Genomic DNA, 25214 nt, shown 5'->3' with positions numbered 1-25214 from the left:
ATTGAATCTAATCTGTAAGAGCAAAGATGGTTGTAAAGTTTTAGCTTCTGGAGGAAAAAAAAGTTTGTTAAAACCTTTTTTTGGGGAGAAGTCAGCAAACCTTTTAAGTACATTATATCCAATTTGACTGTTGACTCAAAAGGCATGCAGATTTTATGTCACAGTGACCACAAACAAAGTTAATTTACACACACGAGCATCAAAAAGGGCCATCAGGATTACCAATACAGCTACAAAATGACCTAACTTGCTTTTAATGGTCACAGGTACACAGGCCTAGAGATCTGCAGGTGGCGATCTCCCAGCAACCTTTATTTTCTATGGAAAAATGTATAGACCCCAACCTGTTAGCAAGTGGTTGTGTAGAGGATCGGTCACAAAGATGGTGCTGTACCAAAAAACTTTGGTTAATAGCACTCATAATTTCCATGAAAGATGCCAGTTTGTCTGCAAACAATGGCATTTCCTCACTTTTCACAACTTTGTTTTCAGACATATCTCCCATGCAATCTAGTAAGCGCAATGATAGCAATCAAAGTAGTTGTCAGGAGGTTTTCAGTACAGGACAATGCCTTAGGGACTACGAGCAACCTCCAGCAGCCACTCACCAGTTACAGGATCCACACTTTTCCCTGTCGACCAGTGGTTGCCAGACAGTTGCCGGCAGGTCTCTAGGCCTGTGCGACAAAGGCCACACCTGACAAACAGGCTTTAAATATACAGTAAACAACCAGCTGTTCCACTGTGGTGTTGTACATAAACCACTGACCTGAGATACCTTAAAACGTGATAATGACTAAAATACGGCACGAGACAGAACCATTGAGTCATCAGAACTATTGAATCATTGAGCTTACTAGAGAGGGGAACTGTTGCATTAAAAAACTGCAGTGGTGCAGGAGTGAAAAATGGCATGGACATCAAAATGAAGTTTTGAAATACAGGAAACAAATGGAGGGTGGTGTAATGAAAGGGAAAAAAAGAAGAGGAAGGAGACATATGAAGATATTTTTTGTGCCTCGCTTGCTGTGTTTCTTTCAAATCCTTTTATTTCCTGATCTGTATTGACAGCCTTGTGCTCAATTACTAGAAACACAACAGCCCACACCTCCACAGCAAAACAATTTCCAGCCTACATCTCATCTAGACACCACTTGACAGACAGAGACATTAAAATACTGTGTTGGTGATGGAATGGGGAATGGGAGGGCAAAAAAGAGGGGGTGCAAGTGCAAGCATGGGAACACCTGATTTTTACCACAATGAAACTTTTACTGGGAACAGGACGTGACTAACAAAAAACCCCATCAAAAAACAGCCACCGAGATAAATATTGCTCTTACCCTGATTGTACCTAGCAAAATGTGCATTCTTCACTGCTAAAGAGTCAGCGCCTTGTTTTATTTTTAGGAAGGTGTTAAGAGGTTATGGACATCGTTGCCATCCTCAAGGGCCAGGATGAGTTACACTTTATTATCATCTAAAAACTTAATTAGATGAAACTCAATTGGAGATGCACAAGATCTCAGAAAACAAAAACCCACTCTGAGGCAGGGAGTCAATGAGCCCTGAAGTATACTTGGGCTCCTAATGAAGCTTAATTATAGGAGCCACAGAAAACCTGAAGCCCGGGGACTCACTGTGGATGCACAGCACTTGCTTCAGTCTTCCTTTATTTTTCAAAGTTCTTCAGTGTAGGGATACTTCTCAGTATATCCAATAGTATAAAACAAAATGAGATTGCATGAAAATGTAAGCATCCAGTTATTTTGTTCATTCTTCTGATGAAACAAAACTAACCTTCAAGATGCTAATAGGAATGGAGAATAATTTCAAAGGTATTTAAAAACATTTTCAATGCAAAATTCTGAATGTGCTGTACAACAGGGCTGCAGATCACCCACCTGCTGAGAAAACAGAGTACAGCAACACAAAGCTAAACCACTACTTTGGTGTTTTTTTGTGTTTTCTTTTGTTTGTTTGCTTCAGTTAGCAAGAAATAAAAATGCTGAACACATTTAAAGACTAAACTGCTCCAATTTTTCTCCCACTCCCACAGTTTTCCCCTCCTTTCCTTCTTTATCTCCTCACATACATCCCCAGATGAGATCAGCTGCTTAACATGCTGAACAAAACAAGAAGATTTAAAACAAAACAGTACAAACGTTCATTAGGAACTGTGGTAAAACAACTGTAAAGTGGCACGAGCCAGGTTTATGATTACATTGCAAGTTGTTGTATTTCTCAGCGATATTTAATGGTCTTCACTAATCTGTGTGGCCGTAAGTCAGGGGTTTATTATCCTCCAGAGTAAAAACTGTCCTTAAAGTCAGAAAAAATAAACCAAAAAAAAAAAAAAAAAAAAAAAAATCATTTGTATGTCCTCCTGCATGTAGTTGCTTCTACATTGTACTAACTGCCATTGCAGCAAATATACATTCAGCATGAGTGTCGAAGCTCGGGCTGCTGTGCATTTTTTAGCTATATATAAAGTAGCAAAAATATAAAGTCAAATATGACTATAGAGTTTTAGAAATGGATGATCTTTCTATGGTTAAATTAATCAAATTTCCTCAACATCTGGGCAGAAAGAAATCTCAGCAGCAGGAAGGTTCATTAAGCTGTTCAGAGTGAAAAAAATTAAACTAATTTTAAATTACTTTAGCACAGCAATGCAAAATGGCAAAGAGATTTTTGTTGTTGTTTCTCATGAGCAGCATTAGGGTAATTGTAGTTATAGCATCTTAATTCACCTTGCCCACACTGACACAGCTTCCTAATGTTATAATGAAAATCTCAGTAACATGTCTGTGTTTTACATATGAGCTAAATTTACTGCTGATTTTGGAAACTCTGTGGACAAATTCTGATTGTTTTTGTTAATGACTGGCCTGATTTTGTTGCTCAGTGTCAAGAATCTAGTCTGCATCTTAATGAACACTTCTTTTCTTCTTTTGTTTCAGGCAGTGTTTGCTACATTAACACTGACACAGTCCTTTCTTTAATAAATGTAGCACAAAAAATGCTAAATGTTGAACTATATCATGGACAAAGTTGATGAATACGACTAATAAAAACATATTCTCTGGTCTCATAGAAAAAAAAACAAAAAAACAAAAAAACAGACAAGCCTGCAAACAAATACAGAAAAGATGAAGCGAGTCATCTGTAGTTGAATCTTTAGATGAAAAAGTGATGTGATTTAGCCCGGGACCTGGGAGGATGATTTTTGTTCATTTCCTAGACAGGGGGGATATAAAAAAAATATATATATATATCACCCTGGAAGCCTGGAGGAACATTAGCAAAGTGTGACTGAGCACCAAACGAGCAGAGAGAGGCTTTCACCAAGAATACAACAACCCCAGAAGACAAACTTTTAACATTCAGAAAAATAATGCTGCAGCAAATGTAAGTATAACAATATGAAGAATCTTTTTCACCGACTTCAATTCGTCAGTGGAGTCTACATTTTGCCGTCTTCCCTTAAATGTGCAAAAGAAGGGAAAAAAAGAAAAATCCTACTGTAGCTAGTCATGCAACACCTTTCTTTTTGATTTCTGCTGTTATTATTCTTGTCATTTCAAAGAAAGCTAGCCATTTCCACACTCAGATCTATGGTTCAAATGAAATTGTTTGAGTTTCAATGCTTTTCTGATATGCTCTGAATGAGGTACTAAATCCATTAAATGCAAAAAAAAATGAAAGAAAATTAAATGGCCAACACCTAACGCACAGCCAGAGGTGGAGAAGAAGGTTAATTAGAACTGTCACGTCTTAAACAATAGAAGTACAACCCCACACAGAACATGCAAGGAATGCTGACAATAGACCTGCTCTGACCGCAGATGTGTTCACTTAGGAAGCCAAACAGATGGGTCAGCAGTTAAGGAGCTTGTCTTTAAAAAGGACTGAGACATGAAGCACGCCCAAATTCTCTCTCAGTCTGTCGTGTGCCACCAGCCCGAAAACAGTGACAGATTCGATACCGAGCCCCATCGTTCACTGTCCTGTTTGATGCTGACAGACTAGGGCTCAGCAGGGGGAAGGCGGGGAGGGGAGGGGAGATGAGTTAATGGATGACTGCTTAAGCCAAAGACAGAGAAAGATGGCGGAGTTAAGAGAAAGATTAAGAGAAAATGAGACTATTATTGCTCAGGAAGAAGGTGGGATAGTTAAGCCATCTAAAACTACTATCTATATCAAGATACAGAATATAGAGAATATAAGAACTGAATTTTTTTAGGATATTTGGGGAATAAAAGGAAAAGAAATTCGAATAATTATGGCCCTGTGGATGTACGCCTCTATATACAGAGGGACAACCTAAATATAGAAAAACCTTTCAACTTTTTCAGGCATTTAGGATCCACTTATTCACAAGGCTCAGCGCAAGATCTGTGCAGTGAGCAAAAAGGCAAAGAAACGCCTTCAGCAGGTCCTGGTCTCTGGTTCATTTTAGCCAAAGACTCATCTGCTTGGTCCAAATGATTCACTATGAGGCGTCTGCTACTGAGCTGTAAATTACACAGCACAAGTTCTGGGACAATCTTTATAACCATTACACCCAAAGAGTACAGACGCCTGAGTGAGAGAGAAATCTGGCTAGAAAGAAAGAGCCCTGCTCGTTGGTCGAGCTGTTGTATTTTTCCACATTCCTCCAGCTCCACGTGCCGAGCTGTGCTGTCGATTTGTCGACTCGGATTAGTCGTGCTGAATGGAAAACTCTTCTTTAACAAACTGAGACAAGCGCAGTGGAGATGCTCCCTTGAGCACTGGTGAAGGGAAGACTGCTGGAGCCTCGACTACTGGTTCTTAAATTACAAGTGGCCACATGGGTACAGTAGGAAGGCCGAAAATGAGAAAGAGCGAGAAGGGAGGGTGATGTGCTTTTGCAAACTGGCACCTCATAAATCTGACATGCAGCCAAGTAGAGAGAAACCAGGGAAAAGGGGCATGCACACACACAAAGACAGAGACAGAGGACTGAACATGAAATGGAATGTATAGAGAAAAGAAAAGAGGGGAGTTTCTTCCAGAGGACATTGTCGTTGGGCTCCCTTCCACAACCAACCCATGCCCTGTCAATTTCATGCTCAACAGCCCACGGGCAAAGAGGCAGTTTGCGTCAGTGCAAGGATGCAAGGGTACAGTTAGTGTCGGTAACAGATGGTGTGCAGCAGAGAACCAGACGCTGCTTTTATATTTCGATATGATCTATTACTTCATCCCTTCAAAGAAGCAAACACCCAGAGCAGGAAGGCTGCAAAGCTGCCTCTGAATCACACATCCGATCAAAACTATTCAAGTGGAGTGTCTACACTGGCCTTCAGACCTCGTCTCAAACAAGTGCTGACAAAATTTAGATAAAAACCTATTTTCTAAATGGATAGACGTGTTATATAGATGGAGTGCCCAGTTTGCAAAGTTAACATGATCATTAATGAGCATCACTGCTTTTCTTTTAGCCAGATCAGTGTTTTGTTTTGGATGTTTTTGTGAGATCATTTCAAACGTTTTCAAAATCCCCCAAATCACTTTTTCCCATCACTGCTGACACGTTAACACAGCAGACTGAAATTTCTCTGTTACGGTGACTTAACCTCTCTGCAATCAGTCTCATCTTACCAGTGTAGCCATCTTGCCGTAGTCCACCCAGCGCAGCGTGGCAAAGTTTGTGGACTCTGCACAGTTGAAGCCATGGTTGAAGCCGGCGTGGTAGCCATAAGGAAAGGTGATCATGAACTCCCCTTCATTCTGAGTTATCTGTTCACACAGACAAGAAAACACATTTTTTTAAATGTCTGAAGGCTGAATTTATCAGTTGTCTCTGTGCACAAGGAAGGCATTAATCTATTTACCAGTTATTTCTTACAGCTATATTTTATTGTTACCACCAGTTGCACAAAGGCTACCGCTGACTTAAGGTTTGAGGGATAAACATTGAGTTTGAATCCTTAGAAACATCTTGTCCCTGTTTTTCTAACTTAATTCGACTAAACATGGCTGCTGCTCCGAGTACTGAATTCCTTCCCATGAGCTCAGTGTTATTCTGCAAATGTGCTCTACTTGTCCTCACATTTTAACCACTTGTGTGTGTGTGTGTGTGTGTGTGTGTGTGTGTGTGTGTGTGTGTGTGGCCCTAAAACCCAAGCCCTATATATCTGACTGCGGATCTCAACTTCTTTACAAAGCATGGATCTTGGCAATCAAGAGACACATCAAGCCAGATAAGGTGACAGGAGAAACGGAAGTAGGGGGCTGAAAGTGGGAGATAAACTTCTTCAACTAAAGGCAGTGGTTCAGATATCAAAAGTCCCTTTTTTCTACTGCAAGAACACAAGTTTTATTTTTACACTCAAATCAGGAAAGACACTGTAGGTGTGTAACAAGTCAAACGTTCACTGTGATAATGATGTCCTAAGGGGTGAGAAATGAGATAAATGGGGGTAGAGGGGAACCCTTATGCTGACTCTGGAGAACATCAGATGCCTGCTCCATGTCAGCGTTTTTTCCCCCTTCCTCAATCTGCCATAATTTGAAGACTGAACTGCTGAACAGAACAATAACCGATAGGTGAAATGATCCCCAACAATTTGCTACGACAGACACAATATCTTGACTCAAACTAATTTTTCAGAGCCAGTATAAGTTAATAATAAAAGCCCACTTCTTCTCCAGCTGACGCAAGACACACTTGGAGAACTGGGGGAATAAATGCACCACTTCCCATCTTCTGATACTAAATATTTCAAATCTCCTCATTGTTTTAATGTCAATATCTGCATCACAATTTCCACTCTGATCATTATGAGGCTGAAGATGCGTGTGTGCTTAAGCATTGGGGTACAGCTTTATTCCATTTTATAATGGTTGCCTACTTTAGATAGACGTTAGAGTCAGGGCAAACAGCTTTCTTCTATATGGTGTTAAAGGGTGAAACAGTGTCAGCCAGTTTAAGGCAAGTGGGTGGGAGGGACTCTATTGCTACTTCAGCCAGCACTGGTAAAGAAGCTTGTATGACAGTTAACACAGAAATTGTTAACATTACTTTATTACCTCATGGATACCTTATACTGTGTGTGTAGGGAAACAGCGGCTACTCACCCTGTTAAAGGGAATGCCATACTTCTTCAGGATGGATGGTGATATCAGTGTCATTTTGTGGCGAAGGAAGGCATCGCAGCCTTGGGAGCTGCCGGGAAAGAAGCCTGCAGAGGGTGAGAGTGAGCATAGGGCATTTTACTGACAACCACAACATCATCTTACTACAACAATCGTAGGGTATACACACACACACACACACACACACACACACACACACATATGTAAACATACATACATACATGTATATATATGTTCATGTTATCATCAACCTCTGAAAGCAATGTTATGTTATCTTTTTGTGTTTCTTTCATGAGCCACATTCAGCAAAATCTGTATCCATGACAGAGTTTTGTTCAATCACCACAAAAGACAGATTAAAGACTTTGAGAAAGTGCTGCAGGCCTCTCAAAAACAGCCCACGTTTTGTTTTGTTTTTTTACTCTTGCTAGTTTATGTTTATGTAAACGATTAATCTGTATATTGTAGCAACAGGAGAATAACTGGATTTAAACTCAGAGTTAGTGAGAGAAGAAGATTAATAAGCAAAGCCGAAACCCATATACCAATATTTGGTGATTGGCAACTTTTTTCTTTCATACATAGGAAACAATAAATGCTCAGAAAAAAAAAAAAAACTGATTATGTGTAGTTTCATTCATTTAGACTCAACTCTGCTTAGATCAGCTGGTTGTTTTGTTTATCGTCAGGTATCTGGTGTGGTGGATGAGCCAAAACATCAGCCTACTGAAGTACACCAACACTAAAGACAATATGTCAACCGCACTCATAAGCCATCAGGTACATGTTAAAAATGGATTTTGTTCTCACCAGAAACTTCTTTTAAATCCACTTAATAAGCCTGAATCATCGAGTCACCGATTTTACGAACGGAAGCAATTATGCGGTGACTATGAGAGAAACTGACTAGCAATGAAGTGTTGAGCATGAACAGTAATTTCAAGGACATCGGTTAAGAGCTGACACCAATGCAGCACTTGTTCCTGAAAGCCATTAATTATCATAATCATTTCCTGGGCCAACAATCCCCAGATGTCATCATGATGCCCCTGTGGTCCCCTGCCTGTCAGCTGGCACAAGTGAACTTCTTTGAGAAGAAGAAAACTTAAAATGACACGGCAACTGAATACATCAACTACTGCATGGAAATGGGTGACAAAATTTACAGATGAAGCTACTGTACACTGATAGCATCATTGCTTACTCTGATTTTTAGGAGGAAAAAAACCTAATTATTTCTCTTATTCTGTTCTCAATCACTACAGCACCCTAATAGCATGCCTAAAATTAGGTTATGCTGTGAAGCATGCGGGTGTCCGAGACATGAATGGAATCACTCTCCGATCGTGATGCAATATTTTCATCACACTCTGTCTGAATTAGAAACTAACAGTATGTTGCAGTAGTATTACGACCACAATCTAGCATAAACCATTACCAAGAAGCTTGTCAGCCTTTACTGGAATTTAGATTGAATATATTAATTTGCACAAACTGCTTTGTGTAAAGTACAAAAAACAGATTACAGAGTAATTAAAGGAGAAAATCAACACATTTGAATGTACTGCATTAGCCTGATTACTATACAACAGTGATTGGAGAATAGATTTCTATGATCCCTTCATATGTGTAATATAATCCCATAAGTGTATTTCGACACTGACAAATAAACAGCCATCTCCAGTTGAAATGCAACCATTTATCTTGTTATTGTTAATCCCACAACCTGGAAAAGGAAATCCGGTTTCCCCTTGACATGGGCAGAAATTAATTCACTGCCCAAAGTGTGGAATAATCACATTACCACAGTGCATGAAAATTCACTGATTGTGGGCCTCCAGGTTGGATTTCTGGGGAGATCTGATGGATGTCACTGTGTGTAAAGGGATGCAACAGCATAAAAGTGAAGCTGGGTGCTGTCTCTCTGTAAAATTGTGATCCAGTTCAGTGCAACCAATGCAAACAGAAACAAGGAAAACCTGTGGGGTTATTTAAAACATGTTATTAATTTGCAGAAGCAGCAGCACTAACAACAGTGACAGTCAGAGGCTACTGATTATTTAAACCATGGTCTCATCTGTTTACTGCAGTGTAATTAATCCGAAAACAATACAATGAGCTGTGCATTAATTACCGATGTTTCCGTCACTAATAAAAGTTACTGCAAGTCAGTGTACTTTATGAGAGGATTCAAACTGCACTAAAGGAAATGTGAAACTGCATTTGCTATTGTATCAATGTGGACTTTTCCAGCTGGAGTAATTTACCAATCATACCCATCTTGTATTATAAAACAAACTCAATTCCTTAAAAACGCCGCCCGCTTTGAGAGCCCAAAATGTCAGAGGTATATTATGATCTCAAAGCCCCGACTCACTCTCTAAAACAAAGGCTCACTTCTGCTCTTGGAGACAGAAAGACAGACTCTGCATAATCAAAAGAATGAATTTCTCCTCCATCGCTCACTCTCCACCCCCTTTACTGCATGTACCCACCAGTGCCTCAAAGGGGGGTCCATCCATGCCTCCACCCAGTTAAACTTTAATGTGACTGACAGTATAATCAGCACCCATTTCATCCTTCATTTTCACTGCATTGTTTCAGCCTCTGTTCCACCCTACAAAGCAAAAGAGGGAGAGGGGGACTCTCTACTCTCCCAGTGCCTGCCTGCCCGTTGGAGCTGATAAAGGTGAATAATGTGCCGACAGAGCCTGCGTATTAATCCCCATTAAAATGCAGCTGGCTTTCTGAGCTCTCCATGGGGTAATATTAACTTAAAGGCTTCATTCTGTCCTTTAGAGTTTGAAAATTAAGTTCCTGCTTCGAACCCTACACCCTCCCCTCCTCTTCACCTTAACCGAAAAGTCTCCCGCCGTGGCAGAAATGAGGAGTGATAGGAGTGACGTCTGTTACCCTGTCAAATGTCTGGAGAGGAGGTTTTAAGTAACCATTGTCCCAGTCCCATTTAGCATCCCTGCAACACTCATAACTGTCTTTTTAGGACCCCATAAACAGTTGGCTGCCTGGAGGATGGCTTTGATAGGTCAGTGAGAGCCTGTTAAATAACGGTGGCAGTGGTGTCCTCCTACTGCCAGCTGGTTAGATAAGAAGAGAGGAAGACAGGAAAGAGCATCAACATATACAATGTAATTAGAAAGCATGTTGCTTGAGATCAGAGATGTTGAGGTTATTTAAATAAAACATTAAACAATTCTGCATACATTGAAATGCATAATTCCCAAGTATTGTCCTAAAACTGCCAAACCAGGCAGATAAAAGTAAGACAAAATGCCCATTTTTTTATTATCAGCAAAGACTTCAACATGGTCTGTGAGTAAAGCCGTCAATACAATGGGCCCATCTCACAGCAGACTTTTTGACTGGTGTTTTAGAAAAGGCACAGACGGAAGTAATAACAGTAATTAGGACTCCATTCTATTTAGGTGGGCCAGTAAGTCAATGTGAACACCAGGGCTGTGAAACTGAAACAACTGAATAAAATGATGCCAAAGCTGCAGTTGTGTTTAGTACTGGTAGGGTTTGCAGGGTTTCCCCCTTTATTTAGTTTTTAATACTTAATTGTAAAAGTATTACTTGAGAGATTACAGAACTAGGGTGTTTAAGAATGAGGCTCTCTTTGATTTGTACTTAGGATTTGGAATAATTACAAGGTGTTTTTTAATCTTAGATTCTTCTGTGGATTTTTTCATGTCGTTTTCAAACCACAAGAGCAAGTTTTTGCATGAATGAAGCCCAGTGGTGGGCCCATTTGACAAACACTCTTTAAATGACCGTAACTCTGTTACAAACTGTGCTAGAGAAAAAAAATTCAAGTGGTTTTGGGGAGAGGAGAACAAAAGCTTTACAGGGATCTGTATCATGGTAGCAAAAGAAGATTCAGGTACTACGGTCTGAACGCAGACAGAAAAATCAGCTCTGGCTAGATTTTACATTAATGTAACTCCTCAACCATTTTGGGCTAGAGAGAAAATTCACATAGTTTCTAAAAGATGGGATTCAATTTACAATTTTACAGCCAAAACCACAAAATAAGTGCAGGTGGCCTGTGTGATACTTTCGTGATAATGAGCTATCATTATAGACATAAGCCTGACACTCCAGTTTGCATTGCCCTAAGCAGCAGTACATAAGAAGAACTTTAACACAAAGTCAAACATGTTTGGTTATTTCTCCAGCTTTCTTTTGTGGAGAAATTTTAATGCAAACGCTCCATAAACACATTAAGTAGATTGGTTAAGTGTTTTCCCTTTATACCAGCGCAGTAACGGCTACAACCAAACCCCTATCCAACGCTGGCACAGCACTGTGCAGATAGCCAGGGAGTTCCTCCACAGAGGAATTTTTGGCGAGGCTTAATTAAAGGCCAACACCACAAGAAAATCCACTGGTGAAATGATAAGAAATGAGAATAAAAACATAAGAATTAAAATCCTCTCCAAAAAGTGCCTCAGAGCAATTTAGCAAACTGCTGAACAAGTAGAACATAAACACTGATATGTTTTTGACTTCCAGGAGTGAGCTCTCCTCTCACCCTCGGCAGCTGTATTTTACAAATGAGGCAGGTGCTGGATAAGCCAGCTAAGCTGCAATGTATGACTGAACACCCTGCTATAAAAGCTGGCGCTAATGGGATCTCAGTTTTAATGTCCAAAGCCAGGCTACTCTGCGGGTGGTTTTAAAAGTAGCATTTAATGTCATTTTTAACATTTTACCAGTGTAACCAGCAGATGTATGGATAAAGGACATCTGGGCCAAGACTGTCCATTTCCCTGTGTGTCAGTCACTGATTACAATATGAATATAGATACACTTATTTAAAAAAAAAAAAAAAAAAAAGCTAAATTACTGCAGCGTGACAGCTGATGCTTTCAAAATTACAGCTGCCAAATGTGCTCCTCTTATCCCTCCACATGGACTTCCTTCCACAGGCTGCTCAAATGTGACTGGTCAATACGACTCTAAAGCCCAAAGCATCTCACTCCTTGCCCTACAGATTCTGCATATTTATAAGGAAACCTATTTAACTTCGTGTGTGTGTAGCCCACAGGAAAAGGTTTTAGACCTGGAAATGCAAAACCAGCTTCCTCGAGCTGTCTTTCAGCCCCTCACTATTATGTGACCGAACCTTTTTGAGTTTAGTTCATCAATAACAGTTTTTCCTTATAAGCACAGGAAGTGAAATACTGTCTGAATGCTTTTGTTTCCTTTGTGCATAGAGACAAACTCCATGTATTGCACATAGATCAATGGTACATAGTTAAATTCCACCCAAGAGTGATAACTAGCATATAACTGGGAGAGTGTGTCTATTTAAAGCAAGTCTCTCTTCTCACCTCGATATCTTTTCCCTCACTCTAAGAAACATTCGATACTAAGGTTAATCCTCACTGATCAAAACAGAGAATAAGAGTAAAAGGAGAACATGGGTACTGGAAAAGAATGGGGAACAAAAGGAAACATCTTGTGTCAAAGAAAGATGGCAGAATGGTATCACTTCACTGCCTCTTATCCACCTTAGACAAGATTTCTAGATTTCAGATGAAATCCTCATGTCAAAGCGCTGACTATAAAAGTCAACAAAGAATATAATGCTGAGAAATTGTTCTACTTTTTGTTTTTTCACCCTAGTTGAAATATGTTTGACGTTTTCACTTTTCCACAGATTTCTGACAGGCGTTAAGACCGTTCATGAATCATCTACAGCCAACACTTCCTCCTCGGGATAATAAACATTCATCAAAACATAGTCCAGAACAACTGGCCTTGATTGTGTGAGTTTTTCAAGTTTTCCGTCATTACTTCTGCAGAACAAACAGGTGCTGCTGGTGTCACTTCAGACAGCTTCTACTATAAAATTCAGCATCCATCCTCATCTTTTTAGCATGAGTGACTGCACACGTTAAGTGCTTCAAGCTGCTCTTTCATCTGCTGCTCCATTTTAGCACAACCAAGTGACCAAAAAACAAAAATATATAATTTTATATATTGTGGCAAAGTGGCATTATCAAAGTTTTTCACTAACTCAGTGCATATGCGCCACACTGTTGATGGTAAGGACCACTGTGTTTGTCAGAGGAAAAGCTGCGGGAAGGTTGTTTATTGTGAGTGCTAAACAATGACGTCCATGCTGCGGTTGGGAGAGGAGAAGGTGAGATGTAGCTCAAAAGTCCCGCTTTGTTTTCTATTAAACGATGCAAGAGGGGGCAATAAGCGTGCTTTGAATGTGTGCTTGTGTGTATTCAGGGGATGTGTTAAGTGTGCAGCGCGTGTATGATTTTAATGGCGTGTGCTCTACAGGCGGAAGCACTTGCTCTGTCACTTAACGCATGTGAGTGAAAGAGATAGGCAGGAAAGCGTGCTGAAGTGGTGAATAAACAAACTTAAATGGATTTTAATTGAAATTAGCTCCTCACCTTGTGCCAGCCTCTCTAGTCTTTTGCCATGCTCAGGAGGGACACTGTACCTGTGGAGACAAGAGGAAAAGATGACAAAAAGTCAGACACCTCTGACTTGTGTTGAACTTTTTTTAACCTAATTTTCACCTTCTCTTTCTTCCAATTATCTTAAAAGAAATCAAGATGTACAGAATATTTTTACATCTCTAGTGTGAACACTTTGCTTGTACTAACAGCTTAAAAGGAATCTGCAGTTTTGCTGAGGTGAATCTGCAACTTCAGGTCTTCTCATAAAGCAGATGTGTGGATAAAGCTGGGTTGCATTCTTAGCATTAAATATATCACAGAAACATTATTTTCATTGATGATTTAATTCATTCATCAATTGCTTAAGATGAACACAAAGCATATTTAACAGGTATTTATATTATAGTATACAAAGTCAATGCACGTGTTAAAATGTCAAACAGCAAGCATGTGGCCATGTGACAATTTGACTTGAGATTCACCGTAGTATTAAAAGCAAACAGATGAGCACACAGGGTAAGATGCTAGAGGGAAACAACAAAACACACAACCTGTTACGGTTTTAATACGATTTAGAGTCAGAGCTGTCAGAAACACACCACGGAGGCTCATGGTTATATGTGCATTACTCTAGTGATTGACTTGGTGCAATTAAGAAGAAAACTTTGAACAAAAAATGTCAATATCTAAACACTGTAGCAGCGAAAGAAAACAATTATCATTAAAAATATTTATAGTGAGACTGGGAGGGAAGGAGAGGTTAGTGGAAAAGATCAAATGAGCGGTGAAGGGCAGGACCAGGAGATATTAGTGTTTTGGGAGTGCTAGGTTATTTCTGACCTCTCAGCAATTACTGGTTTGATGAAACTGCCCATGACATAACCGTCACTATTCCTCCCTAAAACAAATTCTTGTTTTTGTAACTGACATATCTGTGCATTTGGCAAAAGCCCTTCTTTTTGTTTCTTTGTTTTTCTTAAATCACCTCAATATTTTACATCCTTTTGTAACAGTAACCCTTTGGCCTTGGTGTTTGTGCTAGAGCGAGGTATTACTATTGGCAGTGTTCGTGCTGATAATACATGAGGTAGGCACTGCAAAGTACGTGGCATTACACCAATTGTCATATGCTAAACTTAGAAAGCAAATTTCTTTCTAAAACAGAGTGGGAGGAAGGGAGCAGAGCTAAACTATAATCTGCTCATTTGTGAAGTTATTACATACTCTTTATTACAGCAATTAAATCCTCGGTATTGTTTAACCCTCCATAGACCTTGAGAAATGAAGATGGGTGGGGGGAGGAGAAAAAAAAAAAAGCCTACATCTCTGCTTTCTTACAGAAGCCTTAACAACAAGAGAGATGTTTGAAACAAACTGAGAAAGAAGTAACAAAGAGAGAGACGGTGAGAGGCCATCGCACCTAATGAGAGACAAGAATGGACAAGAGAATAAGACTCACAGAGAGGAAGGAATGAAAATAATTAATAAAAGGAAGCATAAAGAGAAAGTCCATTCCAGTCAGAGACGCCATGAAACATGGCGCCACACTGCCACCTGTAGACAAAAGATTAGACCGTAGCTGGAGCTGCAGCCTCCTTCAGTGTTTTATTGTAAACACTAAAAGCTATGCATAGATTTTAGCTCCAACCTGACATTGGGTTATGGGCTAATGTTGTCACAAAGCTCTGCAGGAATTCTTATGAGTTATGACCAGATATATCACTCGGGTTTTGGGTCATATAGCGAGCACGGTATACACACGGATACAACTGAGTGCAGCATTGTAACGCAGTTTAGCTGCAGCTCCAAAAAAAAAAAAAAAAAAGGAGAAATAAAAGAAACAAACTGTAAAACGAACAGCAAAACGAAAACAAAATGAGCTTCGAGTAATTCCAGCATCTGTGTTCAGCTAGGCTAAATACATCCCCACACCTCTCAGCTGAAGATTAAATTGATATCGATCTTTTCCTCCAACTCAGGAACACAGAAAACAACTACATCTAAACCGAAGTTTTGGAGTCCACCTCTAAAAGCTGTTTGGGTTTTTTTGTTTTTTTTTCTGCGTGAGGTAAAATCACATCAGAGCTTTCTGTGCAAATATGTACATTTTTCAGAGAACTCCATCCCAGAGACAAACTAAACAAATCAAACGATCAGCGTGAGTCCTCCTGTTCCCCTCCATCCGAAGGCTGAGGTTTCCATGGCAACAACACGTATGTCACTCTGCTGGCACGGTGAGAAACGCACAAAACAACGCACGGCAAATGAAGGCTTGAACTTTTACACCTCTCTGGGGAAGAGTGTTATTTACCCAAGGTGGGACACCTTTCCAGGCAGGTAGAGATAGAGGGGGGAGCCTTGACAGCCCGAGAAGTGCCAATGCATGTGTTAGTGCGCTACTGCAGACATGTTGCACACACACTTCTTTAAAAATCTGTAAACAACTATGGCACCGTTAAAAAGGAACTTTCAGCTACTAAAAAAATCAAGTCAACGCTGAGAACACCCCACTCAACATCCGAACTGCAGCTGCATTTCAACTTCTATGCAGATTTTCAGCTCCCCGTTCCTCTCCTCTGGGAACTGTCAAACGACAATGCTTCAAAACCATCGGACTACAGAGGAGGTTGAAAACTGATGGATTCATAATGAACTCCACCCTTCCTGGGAAGTTGCAGCTGGGCTACACTTCAAAATATCCCTTTCAATTCTCTTTCGTCAGCCTTTCCCTATCTTCTAGTTGCATGCTCAGAGGCTAATCTTTTAACTGACAGCATATCTATTGTTGTGTGTTGGGGTAGATGGATGATTGACAGGGTTTCAGCACTGAAAAGAGAAAAGAGAATGATGGAGGGATAAAGATGGGAAGAAAGTGACTGGCAGCTAAGGGTGAGATCTTCCACACATCCACTAGAATGTGTGCGATTGGCACTAGTAGTTTTGGTAGGGTCTGACTTTGATGGGAGCAGAGTTGCATGGGGAAACGGAGTTAATTTCACAATCGGCTGCACTATGAGAGGAGAGGAAGTGAAAGACAAAGAGAGTGTGTGTTTTAAAGGACCGTGCTCTGTTTAACAGCCTGTAATTACCCCACCACACACAAGTATAAAAGTGAAAATGATTCAGTTTCAGTGGGGGGAGAGTGCGGGTGGGTGGGCTTGGTGAGAATTAGACAAGAGAATTCAACAAAAGCATAAAAAGTCTGGGAGAAGAAAAAGAGAGAGGAAATAAAACTCGTACATCTGTTTAGTTGGGCATCAATTAGTCAGACTGATGTTAAAATAATGTTGTTGTTTTTTGTTTTTTTTAATTACAAGATTCTCGATTACCCAATTTGATAATGGTTAAAAAAAATAAAAAATAAAACAGAATCCGTCACAGCACGAAGGTCCTGGGTTTGAATCCACCATCCGACTCTGTGGAGTTTGCATATTCTCCCCGTGCCTATGTATGTTCTCTCTGGGTACTCCAGCTTCCTCCACAGTCCAAAGACATTTAGGTTAGGTCAACTGGTAGTTCTAAATTGGCTATAGGTGTGAATGTGAGTGTGAAAGGTTGCCTGTCTCTCTGTATTAGCTCTGTAATAGACTGTAACCTTTTTGGCCTATGACAGGTGGAATAGACCCCAACCAGATGCTGGATTCATAATGAACAGTTACAGAAAGCGTTTTTAAAAAGACCACAAAAGGAAGAAGCAGTCTTTTTAAAAACAAAACAAAAAACTTCTTTCTGCTAAAATATGTCTTGTACATTAAAACCAGTTCATTTCTGTTATAGTGAGCAAAACTGGTCTCACATTGGCTATGATTTGCATACCTCTCTGGCTACACAAAGAACATTACTGAAATTTAATAAATTCAGATAGGGAGACGACAACAGTAATAACACTGCCCTCAAGTGGCTGTAAAAGGATTTATACGACTTTGGTGTGTTAAAAAAAAAAAAAAAAAAAAAAAAATCTATGAAACAGCCCTAAATATGTAACCAACAATTGTTTCCATAATAATCTTTAAACACGGATACAAGAGAAAGACAGAAACACCACACCTTCTTAGCAATTTAATAAACACCGTGGAGGTGTATTCAAACAAAGGAATACTGCATACACAGACCTCCATAAGCAATGCAGCAGTGCCAGAGGTCCAGAACATGTAACACCAGACTGAACACTGCAGCTCGATGAATGTAATTTCATCTGTCAGACCACACGCACTTTGACACTGAGTCGTAGTGAAATATACTCATGCTCACTCGGAGGTGTGAAAACAAGACAGATGATTTTAATGAGGTGACATCACAGAGAGGGGGAGCTATAACACATAGACACATGGTATACCACTTCAGGAGGCAAGCAAGAGAGGGGAAAAGGTGGCGGGGAAGCATACTGTGAAAAGAAGGAAGACAGGTGAGAAAGAAAACAGAGAAGGAAATCTTTAAAACAATAAAAACCCACAAACACACACATACACAGAAGCAATACTGTATTTCTGAAAGCTGAGATGACACTGCTCCCCTCCTGCAGTGATATGGATGGAAAACAAGGTGGAGGGAAAGACACACACACACACACACACACACACACACAAAAGACAATCAAGGAGCAGAAAAGGTAAGAAGAAAAACATTTTCCCCTCAGGAACCATGTGACAGAAGGAAATACAGACAGCAGGCAAGAAAAGCATAAATCTGAATCACAGCACTACCTCTCCTGTACAACAGGCTCTATAAAGAGTTTAAGCAACTCCCAAATGTCAAGGTACAATGAGACAAAAATTTATATCTTTGTTTTTAATTTACCATTCTTCAAAGTACCGCATCAGACTAGAAATTGAAAAATAAATCATGTGAATAAGATAAAGTGACAACTAGCAATTATAAAGAGAAATAACTTTTGTGCCTGCTGTTGACACAAAATGTAACAAATAACATTTTTTACCCGGCATTGAACAGAAAGAAACACTACTTTGTTATTGTTTGGCATTACCAATCAGTCAAGCTTCAGTTTCAATTTGTATTTGCTTGAGTCCAAACCACATAATTAGTCAATTTCATCGAGATGAATGATTTGGCAAAAAAAATGTTTAAATGAAAACATAGTTTAATTAATTTCAGTTTTACTTATATAGCAACAAATCAAAACAGCAGTCACCTTAAGGAACATAAAGACCCAACACTGTAATTGGCGACAGTGGGAAGGAAAAACTTCATTTTTACAGGAAGAAACATCCAGCAGAACCGGGCTCAGAGAGGGGCAGCCATCTGCCGGGACCAGTTAGGGGTCGTGGCTAATGGTTTGCAACGAGCGCAGTAGCAGTTGTGATTAACTTTACACACAGCTAACCTGATACCAGAACCAAAGAGGAAGAGGGAGGAAGGACAGCTAAAAAACTAAACTACGCTATATATTCTAATCACTCCCCAGCATCAGTTTTTACTGCTATGTTCTGCTTTGGAGACTTAGTACATAGACATCAGTTTGGACCCAAAATCAGGTCAGATAAAGGCAGACAAGTTGTGTCTCTAAAGAATGATTAAGGAGTGAAACGAGTTGAAAATTTTGCCAATCATTACTGTCCACACTTATAATAAACAGGATGTAGTGAAGACTTTGACACAAATTTCAAGTTATAAGGCATCCATGTGTAAATATAGACACATTTGAGCTATCCAGGACAAGCATTGCATTTACATAATCAGGTGAAAATTAGCGTGCAAATGACTGCAAATCTGCAAAGCACCCTCTCACTCTGTCCTTCGCAAAGCTCACTGCAAACAATTCAGGCATTCAGGTAGCAGAATCCAACTTTCAGCCTATGCTGTCACTGTTGTCACTTTAAATAAGAACAAGCTGTCGCTATACAATGTTCATTTCGTGACAAGCCTTAAACGAAACTCGCTGTTTCACCGCCTTTTAGAAAGCCGGTGGAGAAATGGGCTTTGACAAGACTTTGGCTGAGCACATTCTGCACTTAAAGATCATTCATGGGGTGAGAGAAGCATCACTCTGTAATGTGGCGGTACACTCACGAAGAAGTAAAGTGATTCTGTAGTCCCCACACAAACTGTAAGAAATTATACACACACTTTGAACTCTAAATACTGTTTAGTAAGCATCACTTTATGGTGATGCTGAATAGTAATCTTAATTGCCCCTTGGGGATAAATAAAGTATTTCTGATTCTGATCACTGTCATAAATTTTGTTTTGTGGATTAAATGTTCTATTTTTATCCAGCATTTCCAGTTATCTGTATTTTTATTATTATTAATTTATGTTTAACCATTTCCTGATAAAAATACACAAATGTTCTCAGTCCCTGCTTCCATCACAGTGTGATCCTGGCTACAGAACTATTAGCACATTCACAGCCTGCAGCAGCTTAACTGAGGTAGAGGAGCTGTGGTTTGGAGGCAAGTTTCCCCAGTTACACTGAAACAGTGCACTCAGTGACATACAGCCAAGGCTAACTGGCTGGCAGTGAAGCCATCTGAAACAGCAGTAGCTTCAAATGCAAACTTCTGCATGACAAATGTGTCCCTCTCATCCTGCATTAAGTGAAACAGACACACAAGCCATTGTTTTCGATGGCCAATAAAACTGCTGCAATATTAAAGATTAAAAAAACAAAAAAGAATGACAGATGGTACAAACAGTTAACCGCTGATGGGGTCACTTATTACGGCAGCTTGTTTTAATTTCCACTTTTCTTTAAAAAAATAATAAAAAATTATTCTAATTGTGCTTTTTATGTTCTTTTCTGCTTAAGATTAAATGAGAATTGATCCTAAAAATACTATAATATGACTTCTTTTTTCAAAACCAAAGTCACCGTCCTGTGCTAGCCATGAGAAAGAATACAGCTTTAAGACACTTCAACAAATGGCTTCATCTTTTTGATCTGGGACCTTATCCATTTATATGTATGTATGTATTAGAGATGGACCGATCCGATATTACGTATCGGTATCGGTCCGATACTGACCTAAATTACTGGATCGGATATCGGAGAAAAATAAAAAATGTAATCCGATCCATTAAATATCACGAAAGCACCTCACAAAACTTGCAACACGCCGTAACTCACCTCAGGTTAGCACGTCGGAGCAGTATGCATCACGTGATAGAGCGGCTGTGGCATGCGGGACCTGTGGTGGTCTGGATAGCATTTGGAGCTTCGCTAGCAACCCGGCATTTCATCTCCGACAAAGTTATCCCGAGAGAAGTAAAGCAAGTGTGTAAGTCCATCTCTGAATGTTTGTAAAGCATTCCTGCGTTAAGCTTAACAAGCGACTGCCTCTTCTTGCTGCTACTTCAATCATGAAACTGCTTAACGATCAGCTGATCGGCTTTTCTGTCGCGAGTCCGTGTCTCTAGTTTGCTTTTGGCCCACTTTGCACCAGAAAGAGGAAACCAGCGGCTGAACAACAGCAGCACGTTTAAGCTTGATCAGCTGTTGTTAGAATGTATTTAATATTACTTTCTACTCGAGGATCTTTTTCTACGTAGCTGACGGCTGGTAACTGTGCAGGGGCGGATCTAGCAAAGTTTAGCCAGGGGGGCCGATAGGGCATTAACAAGGAAAAGGGGGCACAAAGACATACTTTTCTTTCTTATTCTCATTTAAAATGTCTAGCTTTTAATAAATAATTATCTGACAGCCAAAGTTTTAATTTGATGCAAAATGAATAGAAGTCCATTACTGTATATAGTAACTATTAAGTCTAATATACCCTAGTAAGCTATACTACTTTTTCCTTTGGGAAGGTACCATCTGTGCAGTCTGCAATTTTGTTGAAGAAAGATGTTGAATCTATTTAATATTTCTTGAAAAATAATTGATTTCTGTGCATTTTTTTTTCACACTGCATCAAATTAAGGTTGATTACGGCGATTAAGCATCATGAGGTGGAGCGTGAGGGGTGGTTCCCTATTTTTTATTTATTTATTTTTGTTGTTGCTGGGAGTTGGAACCCTATTAGTTAGGTTGCTTAATATTTATGCTAAGTACTCTTTAAAATACCAGAATAGGGAGGATGGTGTAGGTTTAAGTTTATTAGATTGATCAGTATTGCTGTACTATGAAATATTTTTTTTTGCATACAGGTATAACAGAATAGCTTTAGTGTAGTTGTTGTTTTAAACTTGAGTATGAACTTATACAAAATGCAGCAAGATATTTAAAAAACAGTTTTGTTGATTAAAAAACACCATATCGGATTCATATCGGTATCGGCAGATATCCAAATTTATGATATCGGTATCGGTATCGGACATAAAAAAGTGGTATCGTGCCATCTCTAGTATGTATGTATGTATGTATGTATGTACACCCATTTTAATTAGAATATAAACTTGGAACTTCAAGTGGCAATTTGTGTCACATTCATAGAAGGTCAGGAAAACAAAGTGACTCACCAGGACTTTGACTGCCCGAAGTGCAAGTAATTGATGCTGTAGAGGTCCATGTCTTCAGTGTGCCAAGCAAAGGTTGTCTTCCACATGCCAAAATACAAGTATGGAGTGTTGACACCCTCAATGACGATCCCACATTCCTGCTCCACCATATCCAGCAGTGTGTTTAGATGGCCGATGTTCCATTCTTCAATGTTCTGGAGAGCATGCAATTATGAATATCAAGTACAAGGGAACCTGCACGCTACACTTTCATCAGTCCATCAATCTCCATCAATGACCACCAGATGGTGCTGTAGTCATATTACTCACTGAGCACGATTTTGAAAGTTACAACAGCAGCAAAAATCTTGAAATATAAAAGTTGTAAACTCCTAAAGCAGCTTTCTATCACAATTACATGGTGCATTTTAATTAAGTTCTAATAATAATAATAATAATAATACTACTAATGGTGAAAAAAACAACCCTGAAAATTGCCCATTGATGGAAAATAAACTACTATAAACCTATTAGGCCAGAAGTGGTTTATTTTTATTTAAAAACAAACAAACAAACAAACAAAAACAAATTCAAGAATATTTTAAAAACTTAATAAAAATTGTCATTATCCAGACAAACTTCACCCACCTCATCATAGATGGAGCCGCTCACATCAGCACCATAAAGAGGTGACACAAACGTCAGGTTCTTCCAATACTTCCTCTCGAGGTCATCAAAGTCTTTGTGTCGTGGCGTGCAGTACCTGCAAACAGAACAGGACAGGTTGTATTGTAAGCAGTGTGGTGCCCTTCAACTAAACCCTCAAACAAGCACTGTGCAAACATTTACAATCAGCAAATAGACTGTAATAAAATAATTTAAGTCCAATGTATATAAGAGTTTGAGCTTTTGTAGTAGTTCTGCTACAGTGCCAAGGTTTTCATTTGTTACATTATTCTTCTGCCTTAATAGTTATAGCATCTACACGACAATTTATAAAGAAAATGTTTATAAAATTTTAAAAAAAACAACAACACAGCAACATAATATAGTTTGAACTGGCTTTTTACCGTCACTAGCACCACAGCTACCACTACCCACCATGACCCATTTCACTTATTTTAAGACAGTATTATTTTCAAACTCATGGTTATCAGGACAAACAAAACCTTCAGCTTTTTAAAATACTGTGCACTGGTGTTAAACAGTATTAGTTTAAAACAGAAAACCTGTCTGTTCTTTCTGGCACCCTGATGCCAATTGTAGGTACAAATAACACAATTCCTGATTTAGTGTGAAATATTAGAATGCACTTTTATTGTTTATTTATGTTCTCCATCATCGTAGTTGCACTATATTTAGTAACATTCATGTTTTAAACCATGCTGAGTAAGAGCAATAATTGCACCATCAAAGCTTACAAGGACACTATCGTGCAAAACATCACGTCAGATACTGCATTTGTATGCAATCATTTACGAATGAAGCCCCTGAGGTTGGGACCGACTTACTTCTTGCTATTGGCCAGCTTGCGGTATTCACCCACAGTCATAGATTTCTTCTGAATGTTGTACTGGGTGAACAGACCCGACTGACCCGTCACCACTTGGCTGATGGGAGCTGGAATCACCATGTCCTCGATTGTGTCATAGGACTTGCGTGGCTTCCATCCCGCAGGGGGAATCACCTGGAGAAAAAAAAAAAAAGACACTTAACCTTTACAAGGTCAGCAGATTCAAAATCTATTCAAATTCAAAGTATGCAGATTAAACCTTTGGAAATTTAGATGGTGGATTCTGCTGATATCAGCTTAAAACTATAAATGGTTCTTACAAGCATTTTCTAACATGCTTTGATCATTTTAAACATTAGTAATGATGTTAGATTGAACCTTGGCTATGCAAAAACAGGTAGGAAACTAAAAGAGATGCACAGGATTCAAAATGTTACAGCAATACTTCACTAAAACAAAACAAAAAACATCTAGTAAGAAGACTGAAGTGGATATGTGGGTACATATATGTGTGTGTGCCTGTGTCCTGAAATCACCTTTGCCAGGCCAGCGCGATGAGCTCCTTGACTCTCCATGTAGGCGATGTATTTGGCAAAGTCTTTGAACTCCTCCATTGTGGGCCTGAAAGTCATGATCTTGCAGCTGGGGTTCTTGGCAGCAGCTGGCGGCAGGGGGGCCGGCAAAGGTACGGGAGACACCTCCGCACCTGGAACAAGTTCTGGGGCCACATTTGGGTCTGCAGGCTGAACTGGATTGAGGTGTGGAGCAGCATTGTGTTCAGAGATTACCACTTTATTCAGGTTTTCAGCTATTGCTGGCTCCAGAGTGGGAATCTGGTTTTGGGCTTCATTTGAGCTGAGAGTAGGGGGAGACACTGGGTCAGGAGGAGTGGAAGAGGCTGGGGCGGGGTGAGGACCCAACACATCTTCCATGGGCATGTCGGTAGCCATTGGCTCTTGGAAAGATTGCAGGTAAACCTGAGGAGGAAATCAGTGGTGTTCAGGGCACACACAGTCTGCCTCAAATACATTCAAATTACTGAGAACTTTGCAAAGGCAAATTAGACAAAACTGCAAGTGAAAGAAAAGGAATCTATGTTTTAAAAATATTTTTCTAAAAAGGAAAAATCCAACTTTCTGACTACAATGTGTGATTATTTTTGTACATTTAAATAAAAACAAAAAATTAAATACTGAAAAAAAATATGGAAAATTAAAAGATTGATTTTAAAAATAAACAAGACCAAACAACTCAATCTTAGTGCAATCTACACAGCTGTTAACACAAAAAAAGCAGACCGGTCCACTTCCTTCACCAAATAGGGGTGTCCTTGATCATAACATTACTGAAGGCACTTCCTAACCTACATTTTAGAAGTGTCACTTCTGCATCTTGTCAAATTTTGTGTCAAACAAATTCAATGGCTCTCATTCTCTTAAGGCTTACCACAGACTTTTTAAAATCCAAATGTGAACATAAACACCAGAAAGTAGCAAGCACTAAAACTTCATTCAAAAAACTCACTCTAAACCATCTTCTCTCATCAGCACTTTCACTTTATATCAGTGTTTTTGAATATTCAGAAGCATTTTTAATTACCACTGTTTACATTTTCAAGCTAAGTTTTAATACCATGATTTAGGGTTGTTGTTTTTTTTGTTCTGTGTAAGACAAAACCTACAGCCTTCAGTTTAGCTAATTAACTTAATGTTATAACCATTTTAAAACATCATTTAAAA

The 25214-nt window shown here is 39.4% G+C and overlaps 1 protein-coding gene across 1 annotated transcript in view; it reads right to left on the bottom strand.

The window, feature by feature from the left end:
* The window catches only part of kdm4b (lysine (K)-specific demethylase 4B), a 44413-nt gene that overhangs the window by 17156 nt on the left and 2043 nt on the right, over positions 1-25214 (bottom strand). The window contains exons 2-8 of the mRNA XM_085246427.1: positions 24012-24452; positions 23474-23649; positions 22611-22725; positions 21984-22177; positions 13560-13609; positions 7108-7211; positions 5629-5766 (exon numbers count right to left, since the gene is read on the bottom strand). Of these exons, the coding sequence (XP_085102553.1) occupies positions 5629-5766; positions 7108-7211; positions 13560-13609; positions 21984-22177; positions 22611-22725; positions 23474-23649; positions 24012-24425 (1191 nt within the window). The 5' untranslated portion in view covers positions 24426-24452. The remainder of the gene's footprint in view (positions 1-5628; positions 5767-7107; positions 7212-13559; positions 13610-21983; positions 22178-22610; positions 22726-23473; positions 23650-24011; positions 24453-25214) is intronic.

This window comes from Mchenga conophoros, linkage group LG15 (genome assembly GCF_057382185.1).
Source record: "Mchenga conophoros isolate Kocher_MC1m ecotype Shallow Benthic linkage group LG15, M_conophoros_male_GT1.1, whole genome shotgun sequence".
NCBI classification, from domain to species: Eukaryota; Metazoa; Chordata; class Actinopteri; order Cichliformes; family Cichlidae; genus Mchenga; species Mchenga conophoros.
Note: the sequence above shows the minus strand (reverse complement) of the source record. Positions and strands in the feature narration are given on the sequence as shown.